Source organism: Lepus europaeus, chromosome X (genome assembly GCF_033115175.1).
Source record: "Lepus europaeus isolate LE1 chromosome X, mLepTim1.pri, whole genome shotgun sequence".
Classification (NCBI taxonomy): Eukaryota; Metazoa; Chordata; class Mammalia; order Lagomorpha; family Leporidae; genus Lepus; species Lepus europaeus.
The window spans coordinates 44,288,259-44,303,504 of NC_084850.1; the positions used below are offsets into that span (position 1 = coordinate 44,288,259).

At 43.0% G+C, this 15,246-nt stretch overlaps 1 protein-coding gene across 1 annotated transcript; it reads left to right on the forward strand.

Annotated features, from left to right (window-relative positions):
* The first annotated feature begins 13,016 nt into the window (after nucleotides 1-13,016).
* Nucleotides 13,017-13,559, forward strand: LOC133753770 (signal peptidase complex subunit 3-like). The gene has a single exon (XM_062184496.1). It carries the CDS (start codon nucleotides 13,017-13,019, stop codon nucleotides 13,557-13,559), a length of 543 nt encoding a protein of 180 aa, XP_062040480.1.
* The last annotated feature ends 1,687 nt before the right edge of the window (nucleotides 13,560-15,246 follow it).

A 15,246-nucleotide genomic window follows, 5' to 3' on the forward strand; every position in this document is an offset into this window, starting at 1 on the left:
TGAGGGTGTGGGTGCCCCACGGTGAGGACTGAACCTCCCTGGGGTATGGGGAGACGAAGGAATCCCAGCTCCAAGTCTGCTCCATCCTACTTTGGAACTCCGTGCCTGGCTGTCTCATGAGCAAGAGGGTTCCTGGCCCCCGGGAGTGGGGTGTACGCTCCAGGAATGAACTTGATCTTTAATGTGCATTTGCAACCAATTTACATACAGCTGTTGCAGCCATTTGGGGAGTGAATCAGTGGATGGAAGACTCTCTGTGTGTAACTCTACCCTTCAAAATAAATGAAATAAATCTTTTTTAAAAATCAGTTGACTAGAGGCCAGTGCTGTGGCGTAGTGAGTTAAACCAATGCCTGCAACACCAGCATCCCATAAGAGTGCCTGTTTGAGTCCCAACTGATCCACTTCATATGCAGTTCCCTGCTAATGGGCCTGAGGAAACAGCGGAGGATGTCTCAAGAACTTGGGCCCCTGTCACCCATGTGGGAGACCCAGATGGAGTTCGATGTTCCCGGCTCCAGCCTGGCTGTTGCAGCCATTTGAAGAATGAGCCAGGGGAAGGAAGATGTGTCCCCCCCCCCGTAGCTCTGCCTGTCAAATAAATAAATCTTTTTTTAAAAAAAATTCAGTTATTCATATAGGTGTAGGTCTATTTCTGAAATCTTTATTTTCTTCCTTTGATCTACTTGCCTAACTTGGTGCCAGTACCATGTTATCTGGATACTGTAGGTTTGTTTATAAGGAGTGTTGAAATTGGCAATGTTTACTGTCTAACTTTACTCTTTTTTATGCTTTTTCTCATAATATGTCAGATATATATATGATATATATCATGTGTATACATATCATATATATGAGTTTGGTGCAGCTTGCCAAATTCTTTTTAAAATCTTTGTATGATTTTTATAGGAATTGATTGCATTAAATCTGTATATTAGTTTGAGGAGAATAAACATCTTAAAAATACTGAGCTTTCTTTTTAAAAAAGATTTATTTATTTATTTGAAAAGTAGAGCTACCCAAATGGCTGCAATGGCCAGGGCCGGACCAGGTCAAAGGCAGGAACCTAGAATTGCATCCTGGTCTCCTGCATGAGGGGCAGGGGCTCAAGAACTTGGGCCATCTTCTACTACTTTTCCAGGCTCGTTAGCATGGAGCTGGATCAGAAGTGGAGCAACCAGGACTTGAACTGATGTTCATATGGGATGTTGGAGTTGCAGGTGTTGCTGAATCTACCAAGCCACAATGTTGACCCCAATACCGAGCTTTCTGACCCATGAACATGATAAGTCCTCCACTTCTTTGCTCTTCCTTAATTCTCTCGCCAATATTTTATATTGTTCAGTATACAGATGTTTCACATGTGAGGAAACATCATTCATAATATTTTATAGTTTTTTCATGCTGCTATAAATGGTGTTGTTTCTTAAATAGAATTCTTAATTATTGTACTTATTACATTTAATTATACTTTCACTAAACTATCAGCAATCAAATGTTTAAAAATGTTTAAAAATTGCTGTTGAGGAATCTTTTCTTTGAAAATGTGGGGTGTTTGAGGATGAAAAGTGTATTTGATGTTTAACATACATTATCTATCTATCTATCTACCTATCTATCTATTTATATCTCCATATCAGCTTTTATCAATCAATGGTGGGGCTGGCACTGTGGCATAGCGGGTAAGGCCATCGTCTGCAGTGCATCCCATATGGACACCAGCTCAAGACCCGGCTGCTCCACTTCCGATCCAGCTCTCTGCTATGGCCTGGGAGAGCAGTAGAGGATGACCCAAGTCCTTGGGGCCCTGCACCCATGTGGGAGACCATGTGGGAGATGGAAGAAGCTCCTGCCTCCTGGCTTCGGATCAAGTCAGCTCTGGCTGTTGTGGCCAATTGGGGAGTGAACCAGTGGATGGAAGACCTCTTTCTCTCTGCCTCTCATCTCTCTGTGTAACTCTGCCTTTCAAATAAATAAATAAATCTTAAAAAAAAAAAGAAATCAATGGCAACACACTGAACCTGGTTTCAGTTCCCTCTCTGTTCCCAATTCAGCTTCCTAATAATGCTCACCCTGAGAGGCAGCAGGTGGGGGCTCAAGTACGTGTGCCTCTGCCACCTGTGTGGGAGACCAAATTGAGTTTTGGGCTCCTAACTTTTGCCTGGCCCAGATCCTACTGTTTCAGACATTTGAGGAGTGAACTAGCACTTGCTCTCTCTCTCTCTCTCTCTCTCTCTCTCTCTCTCTCTCTCTCTCTCTCTCTCCCTCTCCCTTTCAAATAAAAACTTGGGCTCTTAGAAGATGATGAGAGAGGAATGGGGAGAGAACAAGTACGTTTTTGATTTGTGTGTATGGCTTAATTTGCATAGCACGAAAGCTTCCAGGATCGTGTATTATGAGATGCCCTCGGGTGTTAATTACTGTGTGTTATGTCAATCCTTTTCAGTTCCTAGTATACATTAAGAGCAAGGGGCTTGGGGCTGGCGCTGTGGCACAGTGGGTTACAGGAGGCTTACTTTTTCCCCCAGCTTTCCTTGTCCAGCATGATCACCACGGTACTCAATGACTGTTGGGGGATTTGGCACAGGCTTGAGCTTCCATTTCCGATTTTTGCCTGAGTCACTTATTACTACGATAGTTAATGAAGTGTTGCTTTTATACTGCTCATATACCTTCTAAAATTATTAGTTGGCATTTGATAATAGTGCAGAATTTCCTCTTCTGTTGTACGTATATAGGTATGTATGCAGTTATTTCTATCATTGTGACTCGGGGATTCACTTTTTTTTCTGAAAGGATTGCCATTTTGAAGCTTGGTTAGCATGTGTCTTTCAACAGATTTCTTCTGGCTTATTGTTTGGGAGTTGGGGGAAGAAGATTGCTCTGGGAGGCTCGTTTCTGCCAGATGGGGATGAATGTCACCATTCTCTGTATGGTCTCCTTACACCACTCCAGCCGGTGGGTAGGGCTGCCTCATTACAGCCACGTGAAAATGGAAGTGTCTGCTCCCCACTTGGCCTTCGCTTGCATGGATTAGGGGCAGTGCAGTCATTTTCTGTGCCGATCACCTGCAGGGACATGACTGGAGAATGCACACCATTATATTGACAACAGATACATTTGAGTCAGGGGGTAGGAGATGGGCCGGTGAGAGATGCGCATTAACTTAGGTTCACGGTTGTCTGAAATTCTGTACTAATGAAAAAGTGTTTTGATAAAACATTTGAAACCAACGTCCTTGTGATCAGACTGACAAAAATAATGTGTGCATGTGTTCTTTACTACATGAGAGGATTCGTTGTACCCAATTACATGGGGAAACAAAACACATTTAAAGGTTGAGTTGCCTGTGCATGTGTGTGCGTTTCTACCTCTAGCTGTACTGCCTCAAATACTCATGCAACTCACAATTGTAGCTTAATCTGCAGTTCCCATGAGGACCAGCTTCCTATCTCTGGTTTACAAAATGCAGAAAATGTGCTTTTTTATATTCGGGAAAAATTATGGCTTACGAGAGTGTAAGGACAAATTTTTAGGATGAAGAGGCTTGTATCTAGGTTCGGCTCTGGTAAACAAGTAACTTGTCTGCCGGATGACCTTCTCCTGCTCCTTGGGAGCCTGGCCAGTTTCCAGGGAGGAGGATAAAGGAATGTTTCTGATAAACATGTGGGCATGCTTCATGTCTCGGCTCTCTGGCCAAGACCTGAGACGGGACTCACTGCTTGCCTAAAATCTTGGCAATGAGCCCCCTTTGTCCTTGGGGGCTTTAAGAGGGAGCCAGAGCAAGCCTCTGCTGCTGCTGTTCCATCCTGGGGAACACACAATCATGCTGAACATTGAACGTGCCCGTGATGATTACTGATGATGTTTGGTTCTCAGTATGGATCCTTTTCCGGTGCTGTGTGAAGATTGCCTAGTGGTAAATTCCCGGGTTGAGTCTCTACTCTTAGGGACTCCCCCCCCCCCCGTTCTCTCTCTCTCTCTCTCTCTCTCTCTGCCCTGCTTCTTAAAATTTGCTACTTAAATAAACTACTTGTTTCTTTATACTACAAGGCTTGCAGAGTATTTCTTGCGGATCGAACTAAAAGTAAGTCTGTGCACAGCAGACAGCTAAGAAATAATTTTCTGTCACAGAGAGGTAGCTGCAGATATGTGAAAAATTCCTGAAAACTCATCCCATTCACCTCCGCATATCCCCCCTCCCCACCTCCCTCCCTTCTTTTCTCACGTTGAACCCCACCCCCGAACTCTCAACACTGCAATCCTGAATATGACCACAAGGTGGCATCACAGCTTTCTCCATTTTTCTTTTTTAATTAAAGGACTTTGTCAAGAGTAATGAATGCTGTGAATCAGTTTGTTTTCTAGGACACTCAGCCTGTTTGAAGTATTCACCTGCATATTAAATCAGTTCCATTTGTTGTTGACTACAAATATATATATTTATATCCTATTCATTAATGTATCTCTTTGCTCTTCAGTGTAGGTTGAGACGTTCACACTGTAGAAGGGTCCCTCCCTGAGAGCAGCGTATGCATCTTCCATTACCCCGCTCCTGTAAGGCTTCCCAGATCTCTCCCACTCGCTCTCAGTCATCCCCTCTCCAGCTGGCCAGACGCCGCTCCGGCATGCACATGCTCTCTCAGTCACCTGGACCCTGCCCTGAGCTGTTCTGTAGCCACCTAAAGGTGCCTGCCAAGGCCGGCAAGAGATACTCGGTAGTTCAACGCATGGATCCATGCCTGGGAATATAGAGTAGATGCTTTTATTGTGTTCTTTTTTTAAAGATGTATTTATTTATTCGAAAGTCAGAGTTATGCAGAGAGAAGGAGAGGCAGAGACAGAGAGGTCTTCCATCTGCTGGTTCACTCCCCAGTTGGCTGCAACGGCTGGAGCTGCGCCGATCCGAAGCCAGGAGCCAGGAGTTTCTTCCGGGTCTTCCACGTGGGTTCAGGGGTGCAAGGACTTGGGCCATCTTCTACTGCTTTCCCAGGCCACAGCAGAGAGCTGGTTGGAAATGGAGCAGCCAGGAGTCTAACCGGTGCCCATATGAGATGCCGGCACTGCTGGCGGCAGCTTTACCTGCCACGCCACAGCGCCGGCCCCTATAAATGTGTCTTGATACATTCATGAAAGAATTCTCAGAACCGTGGAGTTCACAAGATTTTATATTAACACAACATTCAGAACACTAGTATTAATGTATATTACCAACAACATAGAATGAGAATGTTTTTTGCACCTAAGAGAAATAATGTGAGTCATGGCTAATTTGATAAGCAACAAACCATCTCTCATCATTGTTTTTATAATTCATATTTTTTAAAGATTTATTTTTTATTTGAAATTAAGAGTTGCATAGAGAGGAGAGGCAGAGAGAGAGAGAGGTCTTCCATCCGATGATTCACTCCCCAATTGGCCACAATGGCCAGAATGGCGCCAATCCGAAGCCGGAAGCCAGGCGTTTCTTCTGGGTCTCCCACATGGGTGCAGAGGCCCAAGGACTTGGGCCATCCTCCACTGCTTTCCCAGGCCATAGCAGAGAGCTGGATGGGAATTGGAGCAGCCGGGACTAGAACTGGCATCCATATGGGATGCCAGCACTTCAGGCCAGGGCATTAACCTGCTGAGCCACAGCGCTGGCCCCTATAATTCATTTTTACTACCTGTCTAGGATTCTATCCGATGCATGTGGCACAATCACCTTAACCCCTTGTTATTCTCAGCATTCTGGCACCTCCTGGTGTGTGGGTATATCTTTTCAGAGTCTGTACGCTGTGAAAGGGCACAGTTCTCTGGAGAGTTCATGTGGCTCTTTGGGCAGTTTGCTTATGTGTCCTGTTTGAATGCAGAAAACCCTCTAGGGGGAGTGCTAGGATGATGCTAACAGAACCAGGACGGGATATATATGTCCTTGTGAGCGTGAGTGTGAGTGTGTGCTCACAGTCACATTTCCCTCTGCTTCTTTATGGCTTCATGCTCTTCATGGCTTTGTGTAGAGATGCTGCCTAAGTGCCTCTCAGGGGAGCACGCCCCCCCCCCTGAAATTAGAGGCATGGCCGAAGTTTCTGCTCATGCCAAAACAGGCTGAGGATGGGCACACCCACCCCAAAGGAATGTGGCAGCAAGAGCAGCAGGGGGCAGGGACATTATTGGTACTTGGAGTGTTTTCAGGAATTTGTAAATTTGCATGAGCATCTAAATGGGCCTGTCTCTGAAGAATTTACAACACAGCCCTAATCCCTATCTTAGACCACCAGACCGAATTCCTTTTCCCAAATCCTTAAGTTGATGTATAACCTTGCTTACATGTCTGCTGGCTTGTAGGCTTGCTGGTACCCTCTAAATAAAACTGGGAGCGCATAGCTATCCAGAGGCATGCTCTTAGAATGGATGCTCCCCTGTGCTGTCTCCTCATTTGAAAAACCCCACAGTTTTGCATCCCACTTGATCTCCCTTTCTAAATTCAGACCCCAAAGTGAAGGAAGAGGATTCTCAGGATGGCAGTCCTTATGATCAGATCCTTATCCACAGTCATCACTGTGTCCTGAAGATATAGTTCTAAAAGCGTAATTATTGGTGCAAAGGGCATGCTAAGTGAGCCGGTATTAATTTAGCCTCCCCAAAATGGAGTCATGTGAGAATGGAGATGAGTGAAGATGGTAATGACAGTGACATCCTGTCACATGTCACATGGACTCTGTTAGGAGCCACTCCCAAACCACTGTCTCAGTAGGAAGATCAGGAAGTGATCAGACATAAACGAAACCACACAAGTAAGGCTTGAGCTGGTGGGAGTTGGAGGGCGGTCACTACTTACAGAAACACGGAGCACTGGCAGCCCTTTATCAGGTGACTGAATTCATATCAGTTGTTGGAAGGAGGTGGATTCCAAGGATCTGGGTGATGATGGCTGTTGAAGCAGACCCTCAACACTTCCATCCCTGGGTAGGGTACAACACCTGGCTTAAGTGAGTTCATAGACCTAAAAAATCCTGTGTGCAATAGGGCCTGTGAGGTTTGTAATGATCTAAATGTAGAGAGGCTACTTTGATCTCCTGAGTGAAGAGGTTTAGCAGGTGGAATTTCATCCCGTCACCTGGTAGCCCCTGAGGTTCACCTTAGACATACCCACTTTGTCTAAAAGCAGTAAATTCCCCTCCTTGAGGAGAGAACTTGATGTTTTATGTGAATTTACAATAATTTCATGTATTTGCTAATCGTGTAAATAAATATCAGTGAAATCCAATCACCATCATTTAGAAGGCATTGTACCACTAGAGTGACATTTTATAGAATTCAAGTAATTTCAAAGTGTTGTTTTAAAATGAATTGAAATTATTTCAGGCTGGTGCTGCGGCTCACTTGGCTAATCCTCCACCTGCGGCGCCAGCACCCCGGGTTCTAGTCCCAGTTCGGGCGCCGGTTCTGTCCCAGTTGCTCCTCTTCCTGTCCAGCTTTCAGCTGTGGCCTGGGAAGGCAGTGGAGGATGGCCCAAGTGCTTGGGCCCTGCACCAAATGGGAGACCAGGAGAAGCACCTGGCTCCTGGCTTCGGATCAGCGCGGTACTGATCTGTCACTATAAATTATTTTTTTTATTTCCTAAAATTTTGTGTAATGGAGTCATGGACTATGTATCCTTTTTGTGTGTGACTTCTCACATTCAGCCTATTTATTTTTAGATTTATCCATACAGTTTCATGATTGAACAACTCCTTTTTAAGTTGCTAAGTAGTATTCCATTATGTAGATATTCCACAATTCGTGTTAGCCATCCACTTTTTCATGGACAGTGAGCAATTTTATGTTTGGGGCACTTTTAAATAGAGCTGTTGTAACACTGGGTAAAAATGTTTACATGGACTTTTTTGTTTTTGTCTAGAGTAAACAGTAGGTGTACAGTGGTTGGCTCATAGGGTAGAAGTGAGATTAACATTAGAAACTGCCAAACTGTTCCCAGAGTGGTTGTACCATTTTTCAGTTCCATCAATATTACATGAGAACTCCATCCTCCACAGCCTCAACACTGCTTAGTATGGGCCTTTTAACTCAAGCCATTTTCAAGGGCATAAAAGGGTTTGTGACATCCATTGTAGTTTGAACTCAAGTTTCCCTGACAATTAATGACATCATTGATCATCTCTTCATATGATTATATGCAACTTGTGCATAGGTGAATTATCTGTTCAAATCATTTGTCTATTTATTAATTGGAATGTCTATTTGGCTCATATTGAGTCTTGTGAGATAGTCTATATTTTGGATATAAGTCTTTGGTCAGATATTCAATTCACGAATATTTTTCCTAGCTTATCTTTTTTATCTTTTTCTCCCTCAAGTGGCTTCAGAGGAGCAGAAGATAACAATTTTGAGGAAGCACAATTTATAAGTTTGTTCACTTATGGATGATATTACTGGTGTGCTATCTAAGAAATATTTACTTATTCCTCCTGTGTGTTCTTCTACAAGTTTTTATAGGTTTAGGTGTTATATTTAGCTCTCATATTCACTTTAGTTGACTTCTACAAATGGAGTGTACATATGTACATACCCACATACACAAATACACACAATACATATTCAGTAAATGGTATCACTGAATTGTATTTGTACCTTAGTTGAAAATTGGTTGTTCCTGGCCCAGCGTTGGTTATCTGGGTAGTGAAATCAGCTGATGGAAGGAAAATTTCTCTCTGTCTTTCCCACTCTCTAACTCTGATTTCATAAATAAATAAATCTTTTTAAAACAAAGATTTTTTTCCTCAGTCTAGTAACTTTGCATTTTCATTTGAATGTTAGAATCAGCCTGTTAATTTCTCTTAAAACAAGTTTGGGGCCGGTGCCGCAGCTCACTAGGCTAATCCTCCACCTGCAGCGCTGGCACACCAGGTTCTAGTCCTGGTTGGGGTGCCAGATTCTGTCCCGGTTGCTCCTCTTCCAGGCCAGCTCTCTGCTGTGGCCCAGGATGCAGTGGAGGAATGCCCAAGTGCTTGGGCCCTGCACCCCATGGGAGACCAGGAGAAAGCACCTGGCTCCTGGCTTCAGATCAGTGCAGCACACCGGCCGGCCGCAGCAGCCATTGGGGGGTGAGCCAACGGAAAAGGAAGAGCTTTATCTATCTCTGTCTCTCTCTCTCTCACTGTCCACTCTGCCTGTCAAAAAAAAAAAAAAAAAAAAAACAAGTTTGGTAGAATTTTATTCAGCTTGCAGTGTAGGTCTCTCAGCAATGCTTTTCAGTGTTCCATTGTACAGGTGTTGCATATGTGTTTATGGATTATCCATAAATATTTCAAAGTTTTCATGTTACTTTAAGTGGTATAATTTTTAAAACAATTTCCAATGGCTATATTTTAAAAAAAATATTGATTTATTTTAAAGGCAGAGTTACAGAGAGAGAGAGAGAGAGAGAGAAAGGGAGAGAGAGAGAAAGGGAAAGAGAGAGAGAGAGAGAATCTTTGATCTGCTGGTTCACTTCTCAAATGGCCACAACAGCCAGAGCTGGGGTGGTCAAAAGCCAGGATCCAGGAGCTACATCCAGGTCTCCACGTGGATGAAGGGGCCCAAGAACTTGGGCCATCCCCTGCTACATTCCCAGGCCATTAGCAGGGAGCTGGATTGGAAGTGAAGCATATGGACTTGAACCAGCACTGCACTGGCCCCAGCAATTATATTTTCTATGAATTGTCGGCAATAAGATGTTTTACAATAACTGTTGAATCTTTTTGATTGAAAGCACAGACATTCTGGAATGGAAAAGGTATTTTGATGCTTAAGCTGTATTTAGATGTTGTGTTTCTATATCAACTTTTAGAGGTCATTGACAATATATTGAAACTAAGGATAAACAAGTCCCAGAGACAATTCTATAGGTCATCTCCAGAAAAATCAATAGTATAAGAACATAGCTTAGTACCTTTAAACTTTGTATGTGTAGTTAGAAATGAATCCATTGTAATGTGGTTCTTTTTCACCTCACAGTGAATCCACCTTAATGAATTCTTGGAATGCTGAGTGGCTAGAGAGAGGGAGAGAGCATTTATGTACATAGACATGTATATATGCATGTGTGTATGCATTTGTTTATCATTGAAACTTCTAGGAATATTTATTTTGAGGGATACTTCAGGTTAATTACTGTGATTATGTCAGCCCTATTAAGTGCCTAGTGCATGTTGGGAAGAGGCTTGGAATGATGCTTTTTTCCTCACCTTTCCTAGGCCAGCATGGTTACCATGGTGACTTAGTGACTGCTGTGAGATTTGATGCACACTGAGCATCCATTTATAATTCTTGACTTAATTGCTTACTACAGTGTGTTGTGTGCTGTTTTTTCCAATTCTGTTATTCCTTCTAAAATGATTAGTTGGCATTTGAGAATAGCTTAGACAGCATTTTGTTATTTAATTAGTCACGTATTTTTTTAAGATTTATTTTATTTATTTGAAAGACAGAGTTACACAGAGAGAGACAGCCAGAGAGAGAAAGAGGTTTTCAAGCACTTGGGCCATCTTCTACTGCTTTCTCAGGTCATAGCAGAGAGCTGGATCTGAAGTGGAGCAGCTGGGACTCAAACCGACGCCCATATCGCATGCCAGCATTGCAGGAGGTGGCTTTACCCACTACACCACAGCACCGGCCCCTCATGTATTGACTTATAGCATATGACTCATAGATTCTCATTTCTCTCAGATGGTTAAATTCCATTATTATTAAATATTTTATGCTCAGATTGTCCCAGAATTTCTTGGTGGGAGCCCCTTCAAATTCACCTCAGTGTCTATTTGACACCTCCTTAGAACTTGTCAAGCATATACTTCACTCTCTGAGCTCATCTTCCCAATTGTAGAAGCATGGAATGATGCTCACCTCACCTCACAGCATGACAATAAGCATCTCAAGAGAAAACCCTGGAAATAGCAACCTATGGTCTGCTGTATGCAGTAGGTCCACAACAAATCTGAGTTCCTTGCTCCAGCCTCCATGTTCTGTCGATGCAATCAATGCCTGGGTCTTTAACATAATAGCATGACTGCAGAGAGAATACTTGGAAATGAAATACTAGGCAGGGATAAGCCCACATTTCCATTATGTCCGAACTTCAGCGTCATTGCTGTATATGGGAGGTCACTATGGATAGAGCTGGAGAGGAGGAAAAGCGTCATTGAACAACTCCAAGTGGGGAAAAGGCAAGCCATGGCCCGCCTATCCTCTGCATTTAATGTCTCTATGCTATGTACTTTCTCACCTCTTACTCTGCTGTCCAGTGTCACACCAGACAAAGGTTTGGATTTTGTGCCCCACAACCAAGAGCCCACAGAGAAAAACCAAGTGTGATGTGGAGTCTAATAGCTTCAGGGAGTGGGAGTGAAGAGACCAGGGTTCCATCATGGGATATTTTAGGTAAGTGCCATGCCTTCCACTGGCCTCATCTATAAAACAGGATAACAATGTCCAATCTTCCTGTATTGGTCAGCTTTTTGTTACTGCAATGGAATACCTGTGACAACTCGCTTTATGGAAAGAAAGCTTCACTTAGCTCACTTTTAGAGATTCAAGTCCAAGATAAGGCATTCCCATTGCTTTGGCCTCTGATGAGGGTGGTGGATGACAATGGCGAGCCTTGTGTGTAGGAAAGGTCATATGGTGAACCAGGACACAAAGCAAGTTTGTTGGCCCCAACTCAGACTTTCGTAAGAACCCTCTTGTGAGAACTCAAGAAGTTACATGAGTACTACCTTCCCAAGGCATATCCCCAATGACTTAAGGATCTCCCATTAAGGCACACCTCCCAAACACCATAATTGAATTAAGTTTACTCCCTTTTTCGACCATTAACTTATGACTTTGGAGTTGAAAATTCTGTATGAGCTCAAGAACCAAATCATATCCAAACTATAGCACCTCCCAACTATCAGGAATACTCTGGAGACTGAGTGAGATCCCACGTGGGAAAGCAAGCACCGGTCTTAGGAGGGAGGACCACTTTTAAAGAATTGCGTTAACTGACACTCCAGATGTCCCAGAACTCTCCAGGAAAGGCAATAAGTAAATTGTACTGAAACGTGAGCTGTTTGGGTCAAGATTTTTCCAGCGGATGGAAGATTCTCTCTCTCTCTCTCTCTCTCTCTCTCTCTCTCTCTCTCTCTCTCCCTCTCTCTCTGCCTTTCCTTCTCTCTCTGTGTAACTCTGACTTTCAAATAAATAAATAAATCTTTAAAAAGGAAAAAAGAAAGTGACTGGAACAGGGATGATTTAAAAAGGGATTGCCTCGAAGGCTGTCTCAGGAAGTGGTAGTTGAGCTGACTCCTGCGTGACAAGAAGCCAAGTCTGGACAGACAGTGTCCCCACACTTGGTCTGGCACCAGTTGCGCCAGGAGCAGAGGGAAAGCTGGCGTGGCTGCAGCCTGGCAGACACGGTGCAATCATTGGGAGGGGATGTGGCAGGGGCTGGCGGAAGCCACATGCACTGGACCAGGTCAGGGATTTGGCTTTGATGCTGAGGGAGGAGGGTTAGAGTCTGGGAGTGACCCGATGTGATGCTTGTTGTCAGGAGACGTTGAAGAGGCACAAGTTACTGTGTGGGGCTGAGCGTAAGGGGAATGTTGCAGAAATGCAGGGGAGGGACGCGGGTAAACCCCACGGTGCTGGCGCGATGAGCAGAGGCAGGCTCGCATCTCAATAGGCGCGGCCAGGAGGGCAGGCAAGCCCCGCGGTGGTTGGGTGTGTGGGAATCAGGGACGACCCCCGGGGCTGTTTGTTCCGCCAGGTGGAGATGTGGTGCTACTGTTTTCTGAGATCACTTGTTCCTTGCGCTCTGAGGTGTTCTCAGGTTAGTTCAGCCCACAGTGGTTGTAGAAAATATTAGTGACTTGCAGAAAGCATCCGGGGCGGCGCGCGCTCCCGGGGACACGCGCGCACTTGAGGAGTTGCGGATCTCAGGGAGGAGGTGCGCCTGAGGAAGCGGACCCCGGAGCCCTTCTGTACCGGTGGAGACAGGATTGTGGTTGACAGTCACGATGAACACACTGCTGTCGCGGGCAAACTCGCTGTTCGCCTTCTCGCTGAGCGTGATGGCGGCGGTCACCCTGGGCTGCTTCGTCACCACCGCATTCAAAGACAGGTGCGTGCCAGTGCAGCTGCAGGTCTCCCGGATCATGCTAAAAAATGTAGAAGACTTCACTGGACCCAGACAAAGAAGCGACCTGGGATTCATTACATTTCATATAACTGCTGATCTGGAGAAGACGTTTGACTGGAATGTTAAGCAGTTGTTTCTTTATTTATCAGCAGAATATTCAACAAAAAATAATGCTGTGAACCAGGTGGTCCTCTGGGACAAGATTGTTCTGAGAGGTGACAATCCGAAGCTGAGGGTGAAAGATATGAAAACGAAGTATTTTTTCTTTGATGATGGAAATGGTCTCAAGGGAAACCGGAATGTCACTTTGACCCTATCTTGGAATGTTGTACCAATTGCTGGAATTCTACCTCTTGTGACAGGATCAGGACATGTGTCTGTCCCATTTCCAGATGCTTATGAAATAATGAAGAGTTACTAAGTTGTTCTGAATTTGAGACAGCATATTTTTAGACTTAACGAAGCACGTGTCATTTATTTCTTTGCTTATATCATCGTTTGGTTTTTATTCTTAATTTTTAGCACAAGAGCTAACATGAAAAGGAATTATTGAAAGGAAATGTTAATAGCCTAATTAAACTTAATTTTACAACCAAGAGAAGAAGGAGGAGGAGGAGGAGAACAAGAAGAGGAGAAGGGAGGAGAAAGAGGAGGGAAAGAAGAGCCCACGAGAATGGAGTATTATAAGACAACTGCATGATAAGGATTTGTAAACAAGGATCCATATTTGAAGTGTTCGTTGTATTTCACTTATTCTTTCCAGACTATCATGGGAGCATGAAGGGTAGTCAAAACTCCCAGGTATCTATGGACTCATAGGAACTCTTGTGTTTTATGTAAGTATACACTGGATGTGATATACAAGTACACATCCTCTTTTAGAGTATATGTCATTACTGGAAAAATTAATGTTGTGAGTTGTTTGAAGCCTGACTTACAAAAAGGGGCCAGAAGTGATGGATTTTCTTTTTCATTTGTCTTGGGACTGCCTATAATACTTGTCTTTTTTTTTTTTTTTTACAGGTGGCTAGCAAGTTTCTAAACTTAAAAACGAAATAGCTCTTTATAGTTATAAGTCATCCTAACTCATTTTAATGTCTCAAGTCAAACAAATGTGTGGCTTTTGGTGCTTTCTCTAAGAGTGTCACTTTGTAGTAATGTCTTTGTATAGACTTTTAGCATTGCTATTGAAAGTTGATAATGTTTGCATGGTTTACCCTATGAATTAAATTTGTTGTAGTCAGCATGTCTGTAGTGCCACTAAGTGGTGATTATTTACAATTTTCTGTAAGTCCACATTTTAATAATTATTGGGGTAATGATAATATTTGCTGGGTGCTTTTTCTAATACAAAACACTCTAATATAGTCCATTGTAGCTAACAGTGCAAGTGTTAAGTCCTTGCAGATGAAGAAATTAAAACTCAGAAGTTTGCTGAATTGCTCCAAGATTAAATGGCTAGAAAGGAGAGAGTTAAGGCTCGAACTAAGATTTTCTGATTCTCTAAGCTTATCTTTTCACTTTTACTCAGATTACAACAAATCAAGTTTCACTTCGGGGCATAAGTTAACAGAGCTATTATCACACTTTGAATTGACATAAGATGGGTTTATAGTGAAAGCTGGCAACCTTGGTAATAAACAAACATTTCTCCATTTTTAAAAGCTTTCCTAGCTTTTAGCAGAGAGCTTGTGTATATTATATATGACTGCTAGTGGTTCAGAGATCTGTTTTAAAAAGTTATATTATGGCCTCGAATATTTATCATTTCTTTTTGGAGAGAACATTCAAAATCCTTTCTTCTAGCTATTTTGAAATATATGTTTTTTGTTAAATATGGAGCACTAGAAGGTGTTCTTCCTAATTGTAATGACCCTAATGTGATCATTTCATATTGTATGCATGTATTGAAACATCACATGGTACCCTAAAATATGTATAATTATGTGCCAATTAAAAATAAATGAAACTAAAAATAGCAAAGGTGTTGCATGTTTCATTTTTTCTCCTTTAACTCACTTTAAAAATTGTTTAAACTGTACATATTTATGGAGTACAGTGTGATAATCTTATATGCATTCAATGAATGATGATCAAATCAAGTTAGT

Bases quoted from the DNA above. Each gene is read 5' to 3' on its own strand.
- LOC133753770 (XM_062184496.1), top strand. From the start codon at position 13,017: ATGAACACACTGCTGTCGCGGGCAAACTCGCTGTTCGCCTTCTCGCTG.